General features: G+C 41.5%; 1 protein-coding gene across 1 annotated transcript in view; it reads right to left on the bottom strand.

Annotated features, from left to right (window-relative positions):
- Nucleotides 1–27781, bottom strand: part of Bmp6 (bone morphogenetic protein 6) — a 162455-nt gene that overhangs the window by 14613 nt on the left and 120061 nt on the right. Inside the window, exons 2-4 of the mRNA XM_090356447.1 lie at nt 19246–19438; nt 1470–1618; nt 556–753 (exon numbers count right to left, since the gene is read on the bottom strand). Of these exons, the coding sequence (XP_090212573.1) occupies nt 556–753; nt 1470–1618; nt 19246–19438 (540 nt within the window). The remainder of the gene's footprint in view (nt 1–555; nt 754–1469; nt 1619–19245; nt 19439–27781) is intronic.

The raw sequence follows: 27781 nt of genomic DNA, 5'->3' as shown, positions 1-27781 counted from the left end.
AGGATTGCAGTTTGAAACTGGCTCAGGCAGAAAAATCAATGAAACTCTTACCTCCAATTAACCACCAATAACCAGAAGTGGAGCTGTAGCTCAAAGCCTTGAGCCCAAAAGCACCCAGGCCTTAAGTTCAAATTCCAGGCCCCTCCTTCACACATATACACAATACTACCATAAACTCACCCTCAGTCTATATCTCAAGTTACATGTAAAACATATGTTTCCTCAGACTCAGGTCTCTCTATAAATCAATATTTGATGCTCTTTTGACCTCAATAATTTTGAATAAGAAATGCACACTACTAAAAATCAAAATTAAGGTGTATCTATGACTTTGATATTAAAAAAAAAACACGAAGAAATCTAAGAGAATAGAACTCTTTCTGTTGTGGATAAAGAGGCAGCTGGGATGTCTGCAGCCCCAGTCTTTGGAGCAACAAGCAGTCCACTCCACAGACCTCCCGAGGGCCTGCCACAGCGCATCCTCGCTGTCTTTGTCACACAGAACCTGCTGGAGCAGCCGAAGCCCTGGGTACAGAACAGTGCATTCACACCCACCTGTAGCGCTAGAGACCCGAGACACGTCCTGGGAGTGAGTGGAGCGGTTGCGGTTCTGTTGTCGGCGCCGACTGGAAGCCGATCTGGTGGTGCGCACGTGGACCTCACTGACTTTGAAGAAGGCCACCATGAAGGGCTGCTTGTCGTAGGGACCGTCTCTGCCCACCAGGCCTGCCATGCGGGGGTTGATGTGGAGTCCTTTAATGCAAACCAAAGTATGCCTCTCGTTACCCGATGGCACCTTGCCCTTGGGGCTACACCCTGTGTGACCCTTCCTAGGATCCTGGCGACTAATACCCAAGACTGAGTGTAAGGAAAAAGCTTTGTGCCTTTCTCCACCATGCGTGCCCAGCTCTGAGTGGATGGGCAGAATCACAGGTCTCTGCCATATGTACATGAATCAAACCAAGGAGTTGTCAGGCTCTGCCACTGCAGCTCATTCAGCCATGTTCACCTTGCTTTCTGATCTTATTTCTCCCCAGCTACTGGGAATCAGGGGGAGCCATGGCAGGGACCTGCACTTTGCTGCTTCAGAAGGAGAGGGTTTCACAAGCATCTATTTGGCAAACCTTCTGGGCAGAGTTCACCGACAGCTCCTGCCTTGTGAGAAGAAAACTCAGGGCCACCTCCAAGCTACCTCCCCAGACTGCCTGCCTTTCTCTCTGGTTCTCCGGTCTTTCCATCTTTACTCTTGCATGGCAGGAGGTAACTTGGCCCCAGCTTTGTCTTCAAGTCCTTGCGAGGGGGTCACTAAAGGGAATGTTTGGTTTTCAATAGAGCCACAAGGGAACAGTAAGCGAGATCAGGTTGGGGCCCAGGACTAGATGTAAAGCATGATCCTAGCACAACTGCTCCAGAGCAATGAACGGAATCCCTGCAGGCCACCTCCCAGCCACCTGCCGCCCTCCGCTCACCATCCCCGGTCACCACACTCAGCTGGAGCCCCATGTTGTGTTGCGGTGTCACCACCCACAGGTTGCTAGTGGCTGTGATGTCAAATTCCAGCCAGCCTTCTTCCGAGGCCCACACAACTTGAGTGTCCAACAAAAACAGGTCAGAGTCTCTGGAAAAAAAAAGAAAAGAAAAAAACCGGAGCAGGATTACCACGTGGTTCCCTGGGTCTCACTGTGGTGTGTCTACTTGTCAGAATAAAAAAATGTCAGACTGTGCCCATCTGTATGACTGGCATGGTTCTGCCTGCCGGAACACCACTGGAACACGTCATGTGTCCAGACCCTTCAGGGATATCAGCTGTCACCTGAACACATAACACCAAGAGCTGTTTTCCTCATACCAAAGACACTTTGGAATTAAATTATAAGCAAACATAGCTCATCTGTTTTCATATCTGCTTAGTTCATTTGTTACTAAACTGTTTTTTTTTTTTTTTGTCTTTTTTGCTTGTTTTTTTATTGGTCTGAGGCTTGAACTCTGGCCTGGGTGCTGTCCCTGAGCTTTTCAGCTCAAAGCTACCATCCTACCTCTGGAGCCACAGCACCACTTCCCAATATACTGCTTGTATGATGTTTTATGATGTTATTGGTTAATAACTTACTGGATAGCTAATGAACTTTAAGAAGAGAAAGTAACAAACAGGTTGAAGATAAAAATCAGGATCCAGCTGAACACAAAGCTGTGATTAGCTTTGACTTCTAAGTCACTAAGTTAGTGACCATGAAATAAGGAGAAATAAGAAGCCCCATCTCATTCTGAGTAACCATCCATTCCTCTGTAACTAAGTCTCCTTTCTCAGGTAGACTATAAAATTCATCCCATCACTGTTGGGTTCTCTAATTCCTTTCCTTAGAGAAGATTTCCCGCTCCTTCATGTCCACCTCGACCTCCTGCCAACCTCACCTTTCAAGTAGCTGGTACCATACGTGTGTGTCATTTGTATTTTTGGTTTTCAACTAACATGAACCCAGAGGCTAGGGAAAGATGGTGTGAGGGTTTCTTTCTCCCAGTCCCCTGCCATGTGCCACAACAGGTGAGGTGTAGGGTTGGTTGCTTTGTGAGAATGTCTGGGAGAATCTGAACCTGGGTTCACATCTCAGGGCCTCCAGAAACAGAGTGACCTAGAATCCCCTTACTACTGGGAGAGGGTTAGGTGTTGGTCATGAAAGATGCAAATGCTCTGGGGGGTTGAAGAATTTGCCGCAATATCTTACAGAGATAGAAACTTTACAAGAATTATATATAAGCTGAGCATCCTGAATCTGAAAGGTCTTCAATCCAAAATGGTCTATGATGTTCTATCTAAATGCTTTAAAACATCCAACATGACACTAGAGTTTGCAAATTCCATACCTGACTTCAATATAATGAGGTTCAAACAAAGTCAGGCACACTAAAATTATTACATAAAAGTTGTGTGCCTGTCACAAAATCAAAACTCATAAATATCTTCAGTCTATGTGTATGAGGTACATACAAAAGTGAACTTTGTGTTTATACTTGGAAATAGGTCCCAATACAGCTCACTCTCTCTGCATGTATATATGTGCACATATACATATATATGTATACATACATATAGTATATATTATATACACATATATTATATAATATATAATTAGATTATATATATTTATGGACATACGTACACACTTAAAGATTTCTTCTTTCCGATCCAAAACTTCTGTTCCTATGCATTTCAGATGTTTACTCAACCTGTACTAAATGTAAGTTGAGCATCACAATACTAATAGCATAATTTTCAGTAAGTTACAAAGTCCTTTCATCTCCTATGCTTTATTCAGGCTCAGTAACACCCTAGCATTTAGGATTACTGCTATCTCTACTTTGCAGCTGTGGAAACTGAGGCTTAGACATTGTATGGTCACACAGCCAAGATCACAAGTCAGAAAGTTGAAGAACTTGGTGATAAGAAGAAGGAAAGCCTCCGCCGCCTCCTCCTCCTCCTCCTCCTCCTCCTCCTCCTCCTCCTCCTCCTCCTCCTCCTCCTTCTTCTTCTTCTTCTTCTTTTTCTTCTTCTCCTCCTCCTCCTCCTCCTTCCCCTTCTCTTTCTCCTTTTTCTTCTTCTTCTATCAGATTATTTTTTCAGAAAACCAGTGACAGTTGAACCCCTATACCAAATATTTTTGTGAGACCAAGGAAATATCCTAAGAATTCTCTCTCCCTCTCTCTCTCCCTCTTTCTCCCTCCCTCCCTCCCCCACCCCTCTCTCTCTGTCATGGGGCTTGAACTCAGGTCCTGAGCATTGTCCCGGAGCTTTTTGTTCAACAGCTCTACTTCTGTTTTCTGGTAGTTAACTGGAGATAAGAATCTCACAAACATTGTAGCCTGGGTTGACTTTGAATTTCAGTCCTCATCTCTCAGCCTCCTGAGTAGGTAGGATTACAGGCATGAGATACCAGCATCCAGTTTATGATTTTTAGATGTCTTAGACAAGAAGAAAATAGCCAATTTTCCCTGCCTGTATGGCTGCTCAGCATGAGGAGGTCATCTACTCTCATCTTCCCGAGTACCAAGGGCAGATACAGCTATGGGAGTTTACTCAGCTGCTCAGCAGAGTCTGTGATGGCTAAGCTCAATTGTGCTCTTTTTAAAGCACTCCCAGTCATGGATGTGTCACACCCGCTGTGGACAAATCACCCCCTGTGATTGGGACAACCATTGTGACAGGCAGACACGGGTGTTCATGGAAAACAGCAAGAGGGGAGCTTGAGTCCAAACCTTTGAAGTTCAGATGGAGAGAGACATAAATTCCATTCTGGACGGTCATAGAAAACACTTATCCAGAAATAACACAGACTGTATGAAGAGCACTGTGGGAAGGGAGCTGTGGGCCTGAAGGAAGCCCAGGGCACAGTTGTGCTGAAAGGACAGAATTGAGCTTGCCTCCTCTAGAATGAGTGGGAAATCTTACGGGGGAGGGGTGGAGGAATTTGGGGAGAGGAAGCTCTGGAGATGAAGAGATGCATGCTGAACCATGGCTAAGGGTTGCTTTGTTATGATTTACCAAGTGTTGATGGTGCAACGAACACCTGACATTCAAGAACATGGAGTTTGGAGGAGGCAGAGAAAGCCTGCCCGAAGTACACGTTGTGGAATGGCTGTGTAAGAATTGGAATGAGCTTTTAAAGACTAGAGTTTATGCCGGGAACCAGTGGCTCACACTTTTAATCCTAGCTACTCTGGAGGTTGAGATCTGAGGATCACAGTTTGAAGCCAGCAAGGGCAGAAAAGTCCATGAGATTATCTCCAACAAACTACTCAGAAAAATCTGGAAGTAATGCTGTGGCTCAATTGATAGAAAACTAGCCGTGAGCAAAAATAAGTTCATGGACAGCATCCAGGCTCAGTGTTCAAGCCTCAGGACTGCACCCCCCCACCCTCCAAAAAAGACCCAAAACAACAACAAAAAAACAAGACAGGATTATGCTGGGCACTGGTGACTCATGCCTATAATCCTAGCTGCTCAGGAGGCTGAGATCTGAGGATTGTGATTCAAAACCAGCCTAGGCAGGGAAGTCCACAAGACTCGTTATCTCCAATAAATTAAAAGAAAGAAAAAAAAAACAAAACCAGAAGTTGAGCTGTGGCTCAAGTGGCAGAGTGCTAGCATTGAGCAAAAGAGCTTAGGGACAGTGCTTAAGCTCTGAGTTCAAGCTCTATAACCACCACCACCACCACCAACAACAACAACACCAACAACAAAAGAGCAGGTTTTATGATGGAGGAAATAGAACCTATTACAGGAGAAAGCTGGGGATGGGACAGAAAAATGTCATCTGGAAAAAAAAAGGAAAATACAGGGGGGAAAAAGGACAGGGAAATGAATGGCCTGAATGGAAGAGGGAAGACATGATTAAAAAGGGTCACAGGGGATAAGGAAGCAAAGAATTGATGGGAAGAGTTAATATACACAGTGAGGGATAAATTAAGTCTACATGATTCATCACCAACATCAGCCAACCTACATGGGCAACTAACTTTACTATTTACCCCTGAATTAATGGTTATTTCCATGACATACTTTTCTTTGTGCCAATACTGGGGCTTGAACTCAGGGCTTAGGCACTGTCCCTTAGCTTTTTATTCAGTTATTTATTTTTGTATAAGATTGGCACTCTAATACTTGAGCTACTTGAAGCACTACTTCTCCTCTTTTACTGGCTAACTGGAGCTAAGACTCTCATAGACTTTCCTGCCTGAGCTGGCTTCAAAAGGTGATCTCCAAATGTCAGCCACCTTATGTACAGGTGTGAAACACCAGCACCCAGCAGTGACATACTTTTCTGAATGTATAATGGGGACTGTGCTAGGTCTAACATCTGAGCTAATGTTTCAAATTGGGTAGAAGGAAGATAGTAAAAACAGGACATTTGAAAACAGAGTACTACAAACCAGGGTAAATTTCTCTCTCTCTCTCCCTCCCTCTCTCTCTCTCTCTCTCTCTCTCTCTCTCTCTCTCTCTCTCTCTCTCTCTCTCTCTCTCCTCTTGTGCATGTGCAAGCATGTAGACACACATACATGTACACAAATTTGAGTATCAAGGGCAAGTAAATATTATAATATTGGCTAAGTTCTAACTGATTTTATGCCAATTGATATTAATTTTCACTTTAATGGTTACCATAAAGGGATATTTTCTTTTTTTGTCACTCCTAGAGCTTGAACTCTGGGTCTGGATGTTGTCTCTAAGCTTTATTTACTAGCTTAAAGCCAATGCTGTGCCACTTGAGTCACAGTGTTACTTCTGGCTTTCCCCGTAATTTACTGGAGATAAGAGTATCAAGAACTTTCCTGCCTGGGCTGGCTTTGATCTCAGCCTCCTGAATAGCTAGGATTTTAGGTATGAGTCACCAGTGCCTGGCTAAGAGAGATGTTTTAAATGCCAAATATACCTAGATGCTGTAAGTGCTATTTCATCTTTAACATACGTATAAACCACTTGGCTCAAAGACTACTAACAAAGCTTGGTGCTGGTGGCTCATACCTGCAATCCTCATTCCTCAGAAACCTAAGATCCAAAGATGGGGTTCAAAGCCAGCTTGAACCAAAATAAAAGTCTATAAGCAAAAATCTGGAAGTGGTAGAACACCAAGCCAAGTAAGAGCCTAGGACCCCAAATCCAAGACCTAGTAGCATCACACACACACACACACACACACACACACACACACACACACACCCCAAACTTAATAAACACTAACAATATTTACTCTGTGCTCTGGCATATGGCAGCCCCTCATTGCCCCACAAGAGATACATAACATTTATGCCAGCGCAGATTTAGAGGAGGAAACTGAGGCAACATGAGGTTAAGTAGTTTCCCCATTGTGGTAACATGGTTGGAACATACAGAGCTGGGATTTGAGCATGTCATTTTGCCCAAAGGTTGCACATGCATTTAACCATTGTGCCTGTAGTCCTTTAGCAAAGCTTACATGGGATTCCCCAAGGAGGCTCATTTTACACCCTGCTGCCCCTCACCAAGCCCTGAGGGCTCAGCGAGTCGGCAGTGGAGCCTGCAAACCTGCATCTCTAGCAGCTTCTACAGTGATGCTGGCACCCCCATATTTATTAAATATTGGTAGGGCCCAACTTTACTAAATATGGGAAGTTGCTTTGTAGGTGCACAGTGGATGACACCCTCGGATGCCTTGTCTTCCTAAACAGTGTAGTTTAGATGAAGGCTGACTCACAAGTACGTATTTGTTTTTCTTATGCATTAACCTAACCCTTGGAAGTTTTAAGATCAAGTCCAAAGAGGCAATGTTTAAGAACAGTTGCTTCTATGTACCCAAGACAGAGAGAGAGGCGTATGAGATGGATCCTTTATACTCTAAGTTCATAAGTACCTAAGCAAACTTCCTGTTTAGTCACATAAACAAGGTTCCACATACTGGAGTCTACTTTAGTCTACACTGGGGATCACTCAAGTGTGAATGAGGAATTCCTGCTACTTTTAAATGTGTCCAAACACTATATATTTTAATTCCCCAGTCTTACATTTCCATATCCTTGATTAATATGGAGAAATAAAATAGTTCAAAAATAAATATTTTGTAAAATAACCCTACGTACTACCATGCCTTGCTTCCCATAAAGTTAGAAAGCTTTGAATGGAGATAAACATAACCAAAACATTCTGTTTCTAGCAATTAATGATACACCAAAGGGATTCCAAAAATAAAAACTTATCTTTTCTTTAAAGCTTATCAACTGGATAAGCAGGTTCCCAAAGAATGGTGTCCCTACACCCTCCACCATAATAAAATCTTTGCTTCTGAGTCTACGTAACTCTCAGTGTCAACTTTAATTCTATACTGTGCCTCTCTCTCTCAATCTCTCTCTCTCATATATACGTACACACTACCAAAACAAAAAATATAAATAAGACTGAGAACTTCGACCATGCTTTGTTTTGTAGCAGACAGTTATAAGTGGAAGGGATATGGACTTAACTGGAAGATGAAACTAATTAGTTATATAACCTGAGCTATTTTCAAGAGCAAAGGAACAAATACTGAACAGTTCATTGCTTGCCTGAGGCCCACATGGAGAGAGCCAAAGATGACCAAGATTTCAGGAATCCCCAAGGGACCCAGGTGTGAAGCCAGACAAAGAGACAAGCTGGATGTAGTGATAAAAGGCTTTGGTTTTCCTCTCCTGAACTGTGATAGTGTCCTTCCAGCCTCGCTTTCTCAAGTTTGCCCTTCTCTTTAGAAAAAATAGAAAAAAAGAAACACATCTTGTATTTAAAAGGCTGAATTTTTTATCTTTACCCCAACAGGTATTACTCAAAACCCAGTGGAGTCTACAGAGCCACAGCTTGAAAGGAATGCTTTTCTGAAGACATGACTCACAGGTGCTGGAACCAGGTTTACTGCACCAGCAGATTTTGGTGATAACAACTACAACATCTGGTCCATGATACAGACTTGAACTTTTGTGGGGATTCATGAAAGAAGACTTCCAAATGAGGATAATAAAAATAATAACTAGCATTGTGCCTATGACATATCAGATAAACTGAGGAGTAACTAAAAATAATGGTTTAATCTGTCTGTCTGTCTGTCTGTCTGTCTCTCTCTCTCTCACATACATACACACACACACACACACACACACACACCCCTGTTCAAAGTCATCTCTGAGCAACTTACCAGATACAGGTAAGACTTGAGTTTGTAGTCATCTTGTTGTTGTTTTTTTAAACCAGTCCTGGGGCTTGAACTCAGGGCCTGGGCACTGTCCTTGGGCTTTCTCAAGTCTAGAGCTCTACCATTTGAGCCTCAGCACCACTTCTGGCTTTTTCTGTATGTATGGTAGTGAGGAATTGAACATAGGGCTTTGTGCATCCAAGGCAAGCACTCTACCACTAGGCCACGCTCCCAGCTCTGTAGTCACCTTAATTCAGATCATTTGAGTTTTCCTACCATGAGGCATAGACCAAACAGAAGACAGTCTTTAGGGAGGAGGAAAATGCGGACAAAAACATGAGAAAGGGTAGCAATGTTTGTGAAGTAATGCACCTTCTATCTGGCGAATATAATGTAACCCTTCTATTAATTACAATAAAAGTATATTTTAAAGAAGATGACAGTCTTTAACACACTTGGAACAAGTTTGGAATAACATCACTGACTTAATAACAACAATAATGACACCAATAACAACAACCAAAGTCAAGACAGCTAGATCATGAAGGGCAAGGGTCCCAGAGGCAAGAGGCTACATTGCTGTGAATGAATAAACACTACGTAAACAAGCTTGGGTTTGTGCTAGGCAGCTTCTTTCCTGAAGTTCTGGCTGCCTTGATCGCCACTGTTTTCATTTGAGATCTTTGCCAGTCATTACTCTGTGCATACATGGATTGAGAAGCTGAGAAAAACAAGCAGAAAGAAACTGGTGAGAGGATTAAGAATAGAGGTTTTTGGCAGCTTCAGGATACTGAGGATCAAATGTTAGAGTTCCGAGGCCACCAAAGAAGAAGGCTTCTAGGAAGCATCCTAGACTTAGAGCTGAAACCCCTTAGGGAGATTTAAACCTAAAACCCAGGAGTCCCCCCTGGGGGAAAAACTGGCTGAATTTTACCTGCCTTTCAAAAGAACATTAAATCCAATCTAGAAGGGGGCAGTAATATCTGGAATTGTGCTGTGAAAATAATATCCCAAACTTAATATATAAAAAATTGTCAGATGCCAGGAAAATAAAGGCAAATGGAAGGGGGAAGTCAAGGGAATGAAAAGATAATGGGGGGCCGGGAGTTTGGCCTAGTGGTTAAAGTGCTTGCCTAGCATGCATGAAGACCCAGGTTCGATTCCTCGGTACCACATACATAGAAAAAAGCCAGAAGTGGTGCTGAGGCTCAAGTGGTAGAGCTCTAGCCTTGAGAAAGTCCAAGGACAGTGCTCAGGCCCTGAGCTCAAGCCCAGGACTGGCATAAAAAAAAAAAAAAAAAGATAATGGAAATAGGCCCACAAGTCAGTAGATACCAGCTGTCAGGTATGAGATTCGAAGATGGTCTTATATAAGAAGGGTAATAAGTCATAAGTTAAATTTGTTCCAAGATTGTGAAATTGATTTGCCATTTGAAAATCATTTAAGGTAGTAGCCAAATCAAAAGTATGTAAGAGAAAAATCAGGTGATCATCTTAAATTCTGGAAAAAAAACAGATAAAATTTAATACTAATTACTAACAATGAATAACATTTAGAAAACTAAGAATAAAGGATACCTTCCTTATTCTGAGAGTACCCAGAGAATATTTCCATCAATCACCATTAACAATGAAGTAATAAATCTTCCTCCTAATCACCCAGATTAAAAACTTTACATGGCATGGTCTCCTTGATATGTGGATATTAGATCCAAACAGTACAAGAGCAATGACTCAATATTCGGGTACCCAAGGTTATGGACATGGTCTTGGTGATATAAACATAACTACATAAAAATCTATGATGGGATATATACTCTATAGACATAACGTTATATAAATTGATATGTATCTATGACACACAAACCCTCAGCTTAATTTTAATTATGTTCTAAAATCTACTCCCTTCCTGAATACTTGTTTGTTAAACATGACATTTGAAATATGATGTAAAAGTCAGTATTAATAAAATCTTTCAAGAAAAAGGAAAAAGCTTTACATGAGGGGCTGGGAGCATAGCCTAGTGGTAGAGTGCTTGCCTAGCATGCACAAAGCCCTGGGTTTGATTCCTCAGTACCACATACACAGAAAAAGCTGGAAGTAGCATTGTGGCTCAAGACGCAGAGTGCTAGGCTTGGGCAACATGTGTCCAAGGACAGTGCCAAGGTCCCGAGTTCAAGCCCCAAGACTGGCAAAAACAAAAACAAAAACTTTTACATGGATTTCTGAGATTAGAAGTATGATAGAATTCAGAGTGAAATTCAACAATGTGGTTGTGTTGGACATTCTTATCCACACAATAGAAGAAAATGAGAACAAATATAGGAATTAGGGAAGAAGAAGTAAAACCTTATAGATGGTATGATTATGCTTACAGAAATTCCATAAAGACCATTGTAGGAAAATTATTAGAATTAATAGGTAAATTACAAAAGGCTGCTGGATACAAGGGCATTACACAAAAATCACCTGAACTGGGCACTCATGGTTTATGCTTATAAGCCTAACTACTCAGGAGGCTGAGATCTGAGGATCGAGGTTCAAAGCCAGCTAGAGCTGGCAAATCTTGAGACTCATATCTCCACTAAGCCAGTATATAGCCAGAAGTGAGCAAAAAAGCATAGTGGAAGCATGAAGTAACACTATAAAACAAAACTACCTGCAAAAAAGCCACCTATTTTTCCAGAAATAATTAAACACTGAAAGTTCCCTAATACCTTTTACAGTAGCATCAAGAAAACCTAAAGTTAACTGAATAAAAATGATCAACACAAAACTACATATTATTGTTATTAAACCAAGATTTAACACCATATTCTTGGATGCATAGTCAATAGTGCTAAATACTGTAAATTCTTCCCAAATTCATTTTGGTTTGATGCAATTCGAATCAGAAGCCCAGAAAGTTTGTTTTTATGGAAAGTGAAAATTTAACAGATTTTAATGTTTACATGGGAATACAAAAAAAGGTCATTAATAGCCTCCCTATCCCCCACTCCCTCCATATATATTATATAAATTATATATAAAACAAATTTGAGAGATGTATACACCAGGCATTAGTAATCACTGTAAAATGGAAAGAATCAAGACAATGCCGTATTTGTACAAGAAAAGAAAAGTAATCAGTGGAACAAAATAAAGATCCAGGAAGCAGACCCACACATACAAAAGCACCTTATGTATAATAGGTACCACTGAAATTCCTAAGAATAGTATTTTTCTTTTTTGCCAGTCGTGGGGCTTGAACCCAAGGCCTGAGCTCTGTCCTTGGGCTTTCTCAAGCCTCAACACCATTTCCAGCTTTTTTTCTATGTATGTGGTACCAAGGAATCAAACGCGGGTCTTCGTGCATGCTAACCACTCTACCACTAGGACAAATTCCCGGCCAAGAATAGTATTTTCAATCAATGGTACTAGGCTAGTTAGATAAGATTGTCCAGAATAAATCAATCAATCAATCAATCTATCAATCTATCAATCTATCTATCTATCTATCTATCTATCTATCTATCTATCTATCTATCTATCCCTGGGCTGTCTTGTCTACTTTAGGGACCCAATTATGTCCCCACAGTCCCCATTAGTATACTACACTCTACTGATAACATGGTTTCTGTGTCTCTCTGCCTTTGGGGATCTCTACTATAACTCAATGTCCAGGCCTAACTCACCTTTGTTCTTCTAACTTACTTCTGTACCCTTTATTTCTAAGTAGCTAACTAAAACTTCTGGTCAATTCTGTGCATTTTCCATTTAACACTTTTTTTTCTGGGAAAACTTTAAAACATGTCTGAATCCAAGAATTTAATCAAAATTTAAGGTGATAATTCAATCTATATCCTAAGGATCTCAGAAAGCTAGACTGTGAGTTGACCTAATAAAATCTTTTTCAAAATATAACAGTTATGCCTAGTCTCCTCCATTATGGCTTTATTCACAACCTGCAGATTCAGACATTAGCAACAAAGATATAACACAATCTTTATACACACACATACAAGAGTACATATATATATATATAAGCATGTATATATGTATACCAGGAAGAAATGTATTTTAAATTATCGCTTTAAATGTCTTCCAAAGATTACAACATGATAAAACATGAGTAAGAAAAGTTATCATAGAGAAGATAGTCCGCTGCTTAAAAATAAAAAACCAGCTGCCAAAACATATTGTATAGAATGGAATATCAAAGCTATCAGAGGCTGCGTGGCCAATTTATGTGCCAAACAGGACCACGACTCATTATTCATCATGCCTCTTAAAATTTCCTACTGGCTTTCAAGAGATTCCCTTTGACTTCTAGAAATACAATTTAAATTCACTTTAAAACAGAAAGAGCATGTCCATAAAGAGTAGATAAAAACCTCAAAACTCTTCAATAAAAAACGCTCTAAAGCTGGGTGCTGGTGGCACATATCTATAATCCTAGCTACTCAAGAGACTGAGACCTCAGGATTTCTGTTCCAAGTCAGCTTGGGCAGAAATGTCCATGAGACTCTTATCTCCAGCAAACTCCTCAGAAAAGGCCAGAAGTGGTGCTATGGCTCAAGTGACAGAGCACTAGCATTGAGCACAAAGAGGCCCAGGGACAGCATTGCCCAGGCCCTGAATTGCAACTCCAGGACCAGCAAAAATAAACAAGCAAGCAAGCAAATAAACAAACAAGGAAGTAAATACGCTCTAGAAATAGAGGTCATGGGGATACATGAAGAGCAACATGGAACCACAGTGCTGGCTAAGCAAGAACAGGAAAGGTCGGATGGCAAAGACAGCAGAGTATGCCATACAGAGGTCAAAGAAGCCAATGGTTAGAACAACAATATTGTGAAGAAGTCCAATATGCTTGTCAAGTCTTTTCTAGTCTTTCTTACCCTCCTCTAGAAACACAGCTGATAACACAATAGTTGACCGAGAGAGCATAAAGATTGACTAATGGTTTTCCATAGAAAGAATTTGAAAATCCAAGTACCAGAGTCTAAAATCTTTCATTATTTATAGAGAGTAATTGCACAAAGTGAGAGGTTTCATCTTCACACTTCCATACTCGCATATACGATACTCTGATTATATTTACTATCAATTATATACTCTTATTCCCCACCTTTTCTGCCTCTTTTTTTTTTGGCAGATCCCCAGTCTGGAACTCTGGACCTGGACATTGTCCCTAAGCTTTGGTGCTTAAGGCTAGTGCTCTACCACTGGAGTCACAGCACCACTGTGGCCTTTTGGAGATGAGAGCCTCACAAACTTTCCTGCCCATGCTAGCTTTAAATTACAATCCTCAGATCTCAGCCTGCCTGCCTGCCTGCCTGCCTGCCTTTCTTCCTTCCCTCCCTCCCTCCCTCCCTCCCTTCCTTTCTTCCTTCCTTCCTCTCTCCCTCCCTCCCTCTCCCTTCCTTCATTTCTTTCCTTCATTTCTTTCCTTCTTTCTTTCTTTCTCTTTCTTTCTTTCTTTCTTTCTTTCTTTCTTTCTTTCTTTCTTTCTTTCTTTCTTTCTTTCTTTCTTTCTTTCTTTCTTTCTTTCTTTCTTTCTTTCTTTCTTTCTTTCTTTCTTTCTTTCTTTTCCTGCCTAGATGCCACACATAAGAGAAAACATGTAGCTGAATATTGATGGCTTGTGCGTATAATACTAGCTACTCTGGAAGCTGAGATTTGAGGAACACATTCACAGCCAGTCCAAAGCAGGAAAGTCCATGAGACTCTTATCTCCGATCAACCATTAAAAAGCTAGAAGAGGAGAACAGTGCCCAGGCCCCTAAGTTCAAGCCCCAGTACTGGCACAAAAAAAGGGAAGGGAGGAACTGAGGGAGGGAGGAGAGGAAGGGAGGGAGGGAGGGGAAGAAGGGAGGGAGGGACATACTGCATGTCAATTATATTTAAAAGAATGGCTTATTTCACTTAATCTATAATACCACCCATTTCCTGAATCTGACATACTTTTCTCCTCCACCCCTTCTGGTGATAAAAGGATTTGAACTCAGATCCTTGTGTTTGCCAAGCAAGTTCTCTGTAGCTTCAGCCATGTCCCTATTCATTTTTGCTTTAATTTTTTTTCTTTTTTCATATATTTTTTATTGTCATTAATAGAAGGGTTACATGATATTTGCCAGATAGATGGTGCATTAATTCCCATATATTGATGCCCTTTCTATGGTGTTGTGTTTATGCCCAAATTGGCCCGGATTATGATCCTCCCATTTACACTTCAGCATAGGTAGAATGACCAGTACAAGCCACCAGGCCTAATTTTTATTGTCTGAGATGGAGTCTTTTGCAATTATTTCACCTAGGGTAGCCTTGAATAATCTTCCCAATCTCCATATCCCAAAGTAGCTAGGGTTACAGGTGTGAGCCACTGAACCAAGCCTTTCCTTCTTTATCACTGATTCTCAAATTGTGTGTTTATGACTATTTTCTTTATCCATTCCTGGGCACACAGATTGATTGTAGGGTGGTGTTATATCAGGAATGTGCATATATCTCTACCCCACTGGACTCTGATTCTTTAGATATGTAGAAAAGAATATAGCTGGATCATATGGCAATATTATTAGTGTGTATATATGTGTGGATACATGTGCACACATGCTGGCCATGGGGTTTGAACTCAGGGCCTGGGCATTTTCCCTGAACTTCTATTACTTAAGGTTAACACTTTACTACTCAAGCCACTCCTGGTTTGTGGTAGGTAGTTGGGGGTAATGGTCTCACAGACTTTCCTGCCTGAGCTGGCTTCAAATCACAATCCTCAACTCTCAGTCTCTTGAGTAGCTAGAATTATAGGCATGAGTCACTGGCACCCAGCTATTTTTATTTATTTTTTTTTTGAGGAAATTGCATACTGATTTTCCTAGCATCCAGAGCCTGAATTCTGCCAGAATGTTCTTATACTACCAGTGGATCAGAATGAAGCCCTTTTGGGAAGTTCACATCGAAGATCATTTTTTAAAAAATGCAGACATAGAGACATGTCAGAGGGGATTGCTCTTTACCTCCTGATATCCTGTCTTTATCCCCAGTCCCTCTGTGGATTGGTGGCTGCTAGGAGGTCTCAAAACAAGAGTTGAGGCATTATTTGGTCTTGGCAAAGTTCCTATAAGCCCTGCTTCATTCTCTCAAAGGTGGCATGCCTGACTTGTATATCTGATGGGGCATGGTAAACTCCTATTGAGAGAGTGTAAGAGAATGCTTTTTCCAAGCTGTCTGACAGGTCTACATTTTTTAAAAAGTGTTATGGATGGCTTCCAGGGCCTCATATATGAAAGGCAAGGAATCTGCCACAACCAGACGTGAAGAAGATGCATGCCTGTCATCTTTGCTACTCTGAAGACAGAGATGGAGAGGATGGATCATGGTTGGAAGCCAGCTCAAGCATAAAAATTTTAAGACACCACCCCACTAGGAAAATGTAGGGTAGTGGTATATGTCTCTCATCCTAGCTATGGTAGGAAGCATAAATAAGATCATGGCGTAAGCTGGCAGACAGAAAAAGTGAAACCCTGTCCCTAAAATAACCAAAGTAGATCAGGTTTGGCTCCAATGATAAAGTACCTGCCAGGCAAAGTCAAGGACCTGAGTTCAAACCCCACTACTAAAACGATTAAAGCACACACTCACAAATATGGAGTGTTTTTTTGTTTGTGTCAATCTGGAGCTTGAACTCAAGTACTAGTATTTTTTCTTTTCTTTACTTTTTTTTTTCTCTCTCAAGGCTAGCTCTACCACTTAAGCCACAGCTCCACTTCTGGCTTTTTTTTTTTTTGGAGGGGGGGAGTGGGAGTGGAGTGAGCGGGTAGTTAATTTCAGATAAAGAGTTTCATGGGCTTTCCCACCTGGGCTGGCTTTGACTCATCCTCAGATTTCAGTCTCCTGTGTAGCTAACAAACTTTTTTTTTGGGGGGGGGGCAGCAGGACTGGCTTCAATGTGACCCTCCAGACCTGAGTCTCCTGAGTAGCTGAGAGTACAGGACTGAGCCCCCAGCACCATGCTTTTTTGTTTTCTAAAAACTTAACTGATACAACTCTTTCATATCAAACCTGAATCTTTCCTGTCCTTCTTTAACTCAACACACCATTTTCCTAAAGCATTTGCCTAGCAGGCCCCAGGTCCTAGGTTCACGCCCACTATTGCAGAATAAAAGAAGGAAACAAAGGCTTTAACCGAGAAAGAGAAAAAGCAAAGTATGGAACCCTGACTTCTCCTCACCCCTTTTTTTCAAGGAGGCCAACTATTTTGCAACATGAACATTTTCTAAATGATGTGAGTCCGTCAAGTGCTAGAAATTTCACTTAAACACAGATTAGACAAATACATTTCTTTTACAAACTTGGAAAAGGGTATGTAGCCAAGATACCCAAGAGGCACAGATGGGGAGATCAACATTCCCCCCCCCCCACTCTTCTGCCTCCAACCAAGGAGCCCTGCAGCTAAGTCTGGAAGCCTCTGGACGAAGCAGCAGGAGGCCTGGGCTTCTGGCCTGCAGATAAGAAAACCTTCCCCTGGCCAGCATACAACCCTTTAAAAACATAACTTTTTCCCAGTCCTCCCAATACTTTCCCTCTCTGATGCACAAGAATTAAACTTCATCCCATTGCCAAATGCTCCCATTGTAGGAGGCAACAAACTGACAGCTCTCTGCTTTGGGAGGGAGCCATCCAAAGTTGGGATTATTCAAGATTTTGTTTTCCAAACTCACTGAGGGCCTCAAGGAAGTATGTCTCCACCGTCGTGAGCACAAGGCAGCTGTTCTTTTCTGGCTGGAGTTCAGTATAAACCTCACAAAAGTTCTGTCAGCTCTCTTAAAATAATAATAATAATAATAATAATAATTTTTTGGGGAAAAAGTCTTAGCCAATAATTTACAGCATCAAGTTTTTACTATAATGCTTTCCCCATGGGACAGGGAAAACCATACACTCCAAAAAAACTTCACAGCTACAAAGGTACCAGTAGGTTATTCCCATCAGAGAAATAGAATAGAATAAATGATTATGCAGACTGAAAAGTCCAAGGCTAAAATCGTGCCCAAGAGTCTCTGAATACCAATTCTTTCCAAAGAACCAAAGACACATATATAGCAAGCAGTGACTTGTGGCCCCAAAGAGGCTCTCCAGTTTGTACACTGGAAAGCTATAGAACTGACTTTCACTTGAGGGATGAAACTCAGACATCTGAAAACTTCCCCCTCACTCAGAAATTTGGGTCCTTTATAAAGATACCACATGTTACTGAATAATCCCAGGTGGCTAAGCCATTGTTGTATGTTCAATACTATGAAATGTCCCCCAATACCTTGATGGGTCCCCAATATAAGGCTTTCGCCTCTCCTCCTAGTTTTTCCATCCACACATGAAGATACACAAGGGTGAGTAAGACTCTGTTGTTGCTTTCAATAAGGACATGAGTCATTCATAGGGACAGTTGCAGAGTTGTGACAGATCACGAAGTTCAGAAGAAAACGAAGTTATTCCTTAACTTTTCAACTGTATTGTGAAGTTCATATTCCAAGACTCAAAGCAAGCATCTGGACTTAATTTCTAAAATTAAAGTGAAAAATCACTTAGGAGCCTGAAAGCCTGAGCTTGCCTGTCCCTGTCTTTTCTTTCCCTTCATTATCATTTCTGTGTCTACAGTATAATTAGCAGACTGTCATGGCAATGGGTTGGTTTCTATGCATTGAAAACTACAATGCTGCTACTCTACATATCTGCTCTTCTCTCTCCTAATAAATGGATGTCTAAATACCAAGCCATGTTCAAAGACCTTCATTTCTTTTTGGTGTCCTACAGGTTTGAACTAACCCTTGCTGTACTTTGTCCTTCTGTTCTTCCCATTGTCTTCCAACAATTGCTCCCTGGAGGTTTTCTTTATTGCTAGAAGTTCCATGAGCATCCTTTGCTGGAGAATTTTTGCACAATGGTTTGGATTTGCTTTAGGAAATAAGAATAATGATGGAGGTGTGGCTTAAGTGGGTAGAGAGTCTGCCTAGCAAGGCCCCAAGTTCAAACCTCAGTATCACCAAACAACAAAAGAGAGAGGAGGAAGGAGAGAGGGAAGGACGAGGAAAGGGGGAAGAAATGAAGGTAAAGGAGGGCAAGGGAAGGGAAGGGAATAATATGCATATGGGAGGAAAAGAAAGTCTATTCATACTTTGGATCAGTGGTTAAAAAAGAAATACATCATACACACTTATCCAAACATATACACATATATATTAGCTGCAAAAATATCTGGCTGAGCCACCTGAGTTAGTATCTCTCATAAGTATCACCATAGAATTTGGGCACCAAGCAGTATCGAGTGATATTTTACCCTTGGGAGATGACACAGGTGTCTGATCTCAAAGGATGCTTAGTCAATACCACTCACTGGCTTGTGGACAAGAAGATAACTACGGGAAATGTACTCCACAATTCTCCCGCCTGCATGCTTGTGGCCACCCCTGAGCTCCAATGCACCTGCCACAGACATACTTGGGATGCCACGTGATGACAGGAGAAATGGGGGACAGTCCCACGTTGGGAGGGGGGCTTCCTTGAGCCTTCATACCTGTGCTGATGCTCCTGTAAGACTTGATAAATGCTGATAAGAAAAGTTTGGTTTTTAAAACTGCCCACAACACAGTCCTTGTAGATTCGGAATTCTGCAGCCGTCACCGCCTCACCCTCAGGAATCTGGGATAAGTTGAACTTGAACTCTTTGTGGTGTCGCTGGCGAGGGGAGAACTCCTTGTCGTACTCCACTATAGGGTTAAACAAGAGAGAGTGACAGCTATTGTTACTTGGCTAAGTGCCACAGGCTCACCTCACGAACTTTCCCCCACTTTGCTCCACAAGTGGATTACCAATGGCCAATTACAGCAAATGCCAGGCGTGCAGAGAAGAAACCTTGGCTAAAGTGTCAGACAGCCAAGATGCCAGTCCCTTGCCTCACCCAAGGAGACCACCACATGCTTCTGCCAAATTTACCTCAAGTACTGTCATTTGGAACTAATTTACACAAGATCAAGTCACTTTAGTGTATTGCCTAGTAATTAGGCCTTGTGCTTCCTCATCAGCAAAAATAGGCAGGTGACAAGGAAGCTGTGTTGTGGGGAGGTAGGGGAGGGTAGGGGTGAACAAATGGAGAGAGTGCAAATACAGTCATAATATTTCAATGTACGTAGGTGAGGTTTGGAACTAGGTAAATTGAAGGGGGCTGGGATGGATGGGGAGAACCAAGGAGGGGATGACATTGTTCAAGATGCATTGTATTCATAAACTCAAGAGTTAAATTGAAACCTCTTTGCAGATCTAAGAAAAACGCATTTAAATCAGAAGCAATGGCTATGGGGAAAGGTGTGAGAAGAAATAACCTGCCTGTCCATGCTACTCTTCTCCTACCCTCCTTCCCCATCTTTATCTGATTACTGTGTCACCATCTGTAGCTAACAGGACCATGGCTGGCCTGGAGTCAACCTCAGCTGGGTGACACAGGGTGGGGAAAGAGAGTAGGCACTGTGGGATGCCAGAGTTCCAGGAATCTGTGGCTTTTGCTGGCAATCCATGGGCATTGTTACTGAGGAGTTGGGGTTATTGCTTCCTAAAAAAGGGTGCTTGCTCCCCTCTGACTGGTGGAATCTGAGGGCTAGATGACTGAGGGGAGCTACCATCTGCTCCTAGAAGTGATAGAGGCCCATAAGACCCAGGTGGTAAACAGGAGAGCTTATAGGGGCATGACCCCATGGTGTCACTTCTTATTTTTCTAACTGACATTGAAAGAAAATGATGGAGTCAAAAAATTTCCATTCACGGATGAGTAAAGGAAATATGGTGTATATTCACAGGAATAATAGTCTTAACAATGTACATGAAACTGGAGAATGTGTTGTTAAGTGACATAAAACCAGCAGAGCCACATGATTGCCCCATGCTCTCCATCACAGAAGGAATTCAGAAAGGTCCAATTCTTCTATGCAGAGAGTACAAAGACTGTCTGGGGCTGGGAGACAGGATAGGAGTGGGTTAGGGTGAAGGGGGTTCCATTTTGCATGTAATGTACAGCATCATGATGAATCAATAATAGTAAATACTTAAAATTTGTGAGGAATGTTGATGTGAAAAGTGCTCTCCACAAAACAATCAAAAATGGTTACATACATTTGCTGAAGTCACTATCAGCTTGCTAGGGTAATGAGTTCGGAATAGATATGTGTGCATTGAAGCACATTATTCCCCTCCAAGAGAGAATCTAAACTAAAATACACCAGGACATGATAAATCATACAGGACGCTAGGCATTCACACACAGTGAATACCACACACAGTGATACTCTTAGGAAAGGAACACAAAGGTGAATGCCTAGCTACCTCTCTAATCATATAAAACAACATTTATGGAAACGAATTTTAGGAAATAGAATCTTTGTGTTTTATTTTCATTTTGTTTGTTCATGCATCCGTCTTTGGGAAAGCAGGTGGAACACAGAAATGGAGGGACAAAAGGCAAACAAATGCGGAATTGGTACTCACTAAATACTAAGTTGAAAATGAGCTATATAACTTGTAGGTGGGAATGAGAGGGAAAAACTGGTAGAGAGTGAGGGAAAGGGTGACACTAAAAAAAGTTGTATGCTTTACTTGACTTATGTACTCTTTAACTATAATCCCTCTGTGTATATCCTTATAATAACAATACAAATTAAAAATGTATTTTTCCTGAAGAAAAAGTAGAGAAAATTGTAATTACATAATATTGAGTCAGCCTCAGAAGTTTCACTCACAATGGCTGTAATAGCATAAGAGGAGGAGGGCTCTGCTTCCACCACCCTTTCCCCTGGAGTAAGGAAATGCTTTTGCCCTGCTGCTCCTGTTCCTCTTAATGGCAACCCCAAAGAAACCTCGTGAGCAAATTAATCTTTTATGGTAGACTTTCCCTAGGGCCATGTGAGGAGAAAAAAAATCAAATGACTTGTCATCTCTAATTTTCCATTTCCTCCTATGTGTTTGGTTTTCTGTAATTGCCAGAGAAAATCTTTAGAGATTTAGCACCTTTAAGAAAACAAAAGACTTCATAACTCTAGAAAAACCAAAGGCTTTGATGACATTCACAGGGCTCAGGAAAAGTTAAGCCATCTCCTCACACAGGGTTTCCAGTCAAGAATTTCCCAAACACCATGTAATTATTCAACAAATCCTTCAGATTTGAGTTATTTTTTACCCCTTTTCAGACGTGAGAGATTGAGAGAGAGGGCGGGGGGACAGCTTTGGCTTTGTAAGAGCTTAAATGTAAGAAAAAGCGGTTCAACAAGCAAGTAAATCATGGCTCAGCCCCAAGTAGACAGCAGACTCATTAATTACTGGCTAACCATGAAAAGCAATATTGTTGAAGAGTTCACCCCAGGACACCCACAGAGACAGCGTATCACTTTTCCCTAAAACTGATCTGCCTTCTACCTTTGATACGTTATCACTGTTGTTTAAAAATGAATCAAATCTGATTGTGCAAGAAGACTTTCTAAAATATAGTCACACAGCTTTGCTATAGGGGCGTTAGAGTGCTTAATTCCAATTTAGCTAAATAGAAATACAATTTCAGGATTCAGTAAGAGAGCCTGGGTAAGAATTCTTCAAAGTTACCTTTCAGTGGGTCTCACTATGAGCAACAGAAAACCATGGACATGAAGTGATATGAGACAGAAACTAAGATATTTCAATCATAGAGAAAAGAGAAAAGGGCCAACTATAAACCACACCCTCAAGGCTGGGTCTCTAATCTGCTTTGCCCAATGGAATTCAGCTACAGTGAGCTTTCTTCCATGCTACCATGAGCTACCATGTAAGAAAGTTCAATGTTGGAAGAAAGTTCAAACTGTAGAAGTACATGGAGAGAAGGAGAGAGGAGGGAGGGAGGGAGGGAGGGGGAGGGGGGAGAATGGTTCATCCAGTCAAAGCTCAGATGTCCAGCCAACTTGGAGTTTTGGGTGACTCCAGAATCAGCCATCAAATGATTCAACCCTATGAAAGGCTTTGCATGAGCCCAGTCATCTCACAGGAAGGATAGATGAAAAGGCACTATGGTTTTCAGCTGCTCTTTTCAGGAGGGTTTGCTTTGTAGCAACTATAAGAAGACAAGACAGGATGAAAGTGACTCAGACTGAAGGAAGAGAGAAGAAAAGGAAAGAAGAGGAGGGAAATCTATACTAGGAAGGGAGAGATTTCATATAATTCTTTATGGCAATGATTGTCCAGTACTTAGAGGAATTGGGTCCTTGCATAAGGGAGAAATAATTCAGTCAAGTATCGGGACACACATTTGTAATCTCTGCACTAAGGATCAAGAGGTAAGAGGATCACAAGTTCAAGTATAGCGTGGGTTACATGCTGAAACCTTATCTAAACGCTAAACAAAACAAAAATCCTGGAAAAAACGTGCAGAGTCCAAAAAATGAGAATACAAAGTATGGTCCAAAGCATTCATTTCTTAGTGTGATTTAGAATGCCCTGCCCTTTCAAACAGAAGCCTTGCCCACTTCTCCTCTGCAACGATAACACAGTGATAAATCACACTCAACATTCTCTCCATTCTTCCATTTTAGGGGAGACCCCTGGTATCAGTCACCCTACAAGTCTCTGATTCCTCCATCCTTTGCCTGGTCTCTTAGTCAGTAGTCTTGTCATTTAACTCCACACTGTGATACATCTGGCACGTACTACAAAGAAAGATATGCTTACTCTCTCCAGGATACTTCAGCCCTCATTTCCAAAGTTTGCTTGGAACTCATTCTTCCTTTCCTCAATCTTTTGCCTACAATTTTTATTTGCTAATGCATGGAAAGTTAGCATGGAGACACATGAAAAAAGACAAAATGGGGTTACTTCCATGTACATTTTGGAGATTACAGGTAAGGTCTGAACTTAGCCACTCAAAGCTATATGACTCTGGATGCCTGAAATTTAAGACAGTCCAAAAATGAGAGAGGAAGAAGAAGTTGGATTTTAAATTCAGTACTTACACTGTACCATCTTTTTTCTTGTTTGGACTTATTGGAGGTCAATTTTTTACTACTACTTAATTTAATTGTAATAGCAATATTTTAATAATGTAAGGCACTTTCTGATAAGTATTCTCACTGTTTGAATTATGTCAATTAAAACTCTCTAGAGAAAAATAAACATACCACCTTTTTTTAAACTGCAAATACACAAAAGAAAAAAGAGAATGGAGAAAAAGAACAGAAAGATGTGTTTAAAACATTTTTCTGTGTAATCACACACAAGACATCCTCACTTGCTGGGCTTACTTCCTGAGTCATTCATTCTAGATTAGTTAAGGCAATTCTAGCAATTCCCAGTAATTCCCAGTACATTTTACATTTCCCAAATGCTTCATATTTCTATTCAGTTAAATGCCAAACTTGAAATCCTTTTTTTTCATATATTATTGTAATTCATAGAAGGGTTACATGATATTTGCCAGATAGATGGTGTATTAATTCCCATACATTGATACCCTTTCACATGTCTTGGTCCCCTCCCCCCCACCCCCACCCCTCATCTTGTTTTCCCCCCTTCCCTATCCAATTTCAAATAACCAAATACAAATATATCCGATATATCAGGTAACAAAGTGAGAAACTGTAACAATATGAAATTCTTAAAAAAATAAAAATTAAAAAAAAACAAAACTAGTCTACTCCATCTACTAATGTAGCATTTTTTTCCTTGGTGCTAGTTCTGGGGCTTGAACTCAGGTCTTTGATGCTGTCTCTGAGGTTTTTTTCGGCTCTACCACTTGACCCACAGTTCTATTGGATTTAAGGGTCTCATCGGCTTTCCCGCCAAGGCTGTTTTTGACCCACGATCTCAGGTGTGAGCCACCAGAGTCCAGCTATACCTGTACAGATTCTGATAACTACCTCTGAGATCCAGATCCACAATTCTTCTGTCTCCACAGTGGAAATCCCTCATGCTTCCCATGACACAGCACATACATTATTAAGACCAACACTAGTCGTCTATATATCTCCGTCAGTAGGTAAGGGTAAAACCAGATCATATCTTATTTTCTAAATCCATTTCAAAACCATTTTTATGCTCATATATTGACATTCATGCTGCTTCAGGCTCGGATGATGCTTGGGGCTATGTCTACACACACCTTACCAGGGATAGAAGTCAATCTCAACTGCCAGCAAGGAGCATGCTAAGCATCTAATCAGCAGGAAAATTTAATAACTTTCTAACGTTGATGTTCAGCCACCAATTCCAGACAGCAGTTTTTTCACCTTTTAATATTTTTTATTATTAATGTTTAAGTGTCTGAATTGACATACAGCAATTATATACATTTATGGGATATAGTATAAGGTTCCAGAATGTACATACAATATGTAAATGATCCAATCAGAATACTTCCAACATCTGTCATTTCACTCTCTCTTCCTCCTAGAAGTTCAAAGCTTTCTCTAGTGTCATTTCTCCATCAGTTTGAAGAACTTCCTTCAGAATTTCCTTTTTGAATGAGTCTTCAAGTGATGAGTCATTTTCTTTATGTGAGAATGTCCTTATTTTATTGTCATTTCTATAGGATATTTCCAAAAGCTATGGAGCTCATAGATGATAGAATATATTTCCAGACAGCAGTATTTTGTACTATTATAAGGACCTTCTTAAAGAAACAACCACCAGTGCCAGCTGCTGATGGCTCTCCGGTGACAGCCTAGCTCCTTGGGAAGCAGCGAAGAGGACAAGATCATGAGTCAGATATTCACCTGGACAGAAATGAAGCCCTAGCTTAAAAACAATCAGGGGGGGGGGGCCGGGAGTTTGGCCTAGTGGTTAAAGTGCTTGCCTAGCATGCATGAAGACCCGGGTTCGATTCCTCGGTACCACATACATATAAAAAAGCCGGAAGTGGTGCTGAGGCTCAAGTGGTAGAGCTCTAGCCTTGAGAAAGTCCAAGGACAGTGCTCAGGCCCTGAGCTCAAGCCCAGGACTGGCAAAACAACAACAACAACAACAAAAAAAACCAATCAGGGTAAAAAGCAGGGCCAGAGGCATAGCTCAGCAATACAGTACCTGCCTAGCAAGCTTAACATACACTCCCCAACATCACAAAGGAGAAAGGAGGAGGAGGAGGAGGAGGCAGAGAAGGGGGGGGGGGGGAAGAAGAGGAGAAGGAGGAGGAGAGGGAGGAGAAAGAGAAGGGGGAGGGAGGGGGAGGGGGACAAGGAAGAGGAGGAGGAGGAAGAAGAGGGAGAAAGGGAGGAAGGAAGGGAGGAAGGAAGGAAGGAAGGAAGGAAGGAAGGAAGGAAGGAAGGAAGGGGAGAAAGAAAGAGGAAGAACAAAGAAGAAGAAATATCACATATAGTCAATATAGCCAGGTGCTGGTGGGCTCACACCTGTAACCCTAGCTACTCAGGGGGTGATATCTACAAATAATAGTTCAAAGCCAATCTGGGCAGAAAAATCTGTAAGATCCTGGTTTCCAATTAACCACCCTAAGTGGAGCTGTGGCTATGTGGTAGAGTGCTAGCCTTAAATTCAAGCCCCAGTACACATACAGGTACACACAGACACTCAAAATGCACAGCAGGCAATTTATCATAATTGAAAAAATAAGCTGGGTATGGATGGCTGGTGCCTGTAATCCTAGCTATTTAGGAGGCTGAGATCTAAGGATCACAGTTCAAAGCCAACCAGGCAGGAAAGTTCATGAAACTTATCTCCAATTAACCATCAGAAAACCAGAAGCAGCACTGTGGTTCAAAATGGTAGAGTGATACCCTTGAGCAAAAGAGCTCAGGAATACCACCCAAGCTCTGAATTCAAGCCTCACAACCAACAACACCCTACCCTTCCCCCCCCACGCAAAAAAAGGGAAATAGTTAACATCTCTAGCCAAACATAGATAAGGTAAAAAGCAAATCCAGGCCTATAGTGCATGCTCATCATCTCAGCGTTTGGGAGGCTAAAGCAGGAGGATTTTGAGTTCAGCCTGTGTTCTACCAAAAAATACAAGTAAGAGATGGGGTAAAGGAGGTGGATATGATGGCTTGGGCCCATGGCAAAGAGTTAATGTGCTCAACTGAAGTGGTAAGGTAAAACTTTGAGATCTGTTGCAGCAGAAGCTGGGTGGTGTTATGGAAAAAAATGTGTTGGCCGCACAGGGTTAACCTCTATGCACATTGGGCATGTGTGGTATGGTGGTCTCCAGAGAAGCTGGGAGCTGCAGATACTATGGGCCTGATTTTTCAATTTGTGTGCTAGCACTGGAGCTTAATTTCAGGGACAGGGCATTCCCTTTTTAGCTCTTTCAGTCAGCTTTATCACTGGAGCCACAGTTCTATTTCTATTTTTTTGTTGTTAGTTAATTGAAGTCAGAAAGAATCTCATGCACTTTTCTGCTGACCTGGCTTTGAACCTCGATCCTCAGACCTCAGCCTCCTGAGTAGCTAAGATTACAGATGGGAGTCACTGGTACCGGCTTCATTTACATTTTCTATTTAACCCAGAGTCTGTTCTCCAAAACATGAAACCTTCAGGGGTATGGGGTACTTAATTTTGTGCTGTTCTCTGCGCCCTCAAATGGTGCTTGTTTCAGTGGTTTATTTCCTTGTGCATTTGCAGATTTAAAAAAAAATTCTGTTTAAAGTTCACAGTGAATGTGTAAGTAACACTGTCTGTACAAGGAAACACACACATATACTATTGCTTTTTTAAGAAAAAAATCATGAACTAGAACTTCTGTCTGCTTCCGGGTGCCCTAGTTTACTGCAAGAACTTTACAGCAGCTACTCCTCTTCTCTGGCCCTGCACTGGTCTCAGGATTCACAATGGTGATGGTCTTTGCATTCCCAGAAACCCACTCCGAGTTCTCAAAGTTGTTTCAAGGCCCTGGCCCCCAGGCCCTTGGCTTGTTTGTGTTTATCCTGTTTATCTGGTGTAAGTTAGCAGGGGGCTCCACAGATTATCCATTCTGCAATACTTCCAGAATCCCACATTTTCAGTTTATCTCTTAGTGTTTGGAAAAGAACATTTGGGACACATTCCTCTCAAGCCCTAACACAAGCCTAGCATCTGAGGAGTTTAAGAGCAGATTCACA

The sequence above is a fragment of the Megascapheus bottae genome, chromosome 22, assembly GCF_031878675.1.
Source record: "Megascapheus bottae isolate mThoBot1 chromosome 22, mThoBot2.hap1, whole genome shotgun sequence".
In the NCBI taxonomy this organism is placed as follows: Eukaryota; Metazoa; Chordata; class Mammalia; order Rodentia; family Geomyidae; genus Megascapheus; species Megascapheus bottae.
This window is presented reverse-complemented; position numbering and strand designations above follow the sequence as displayed.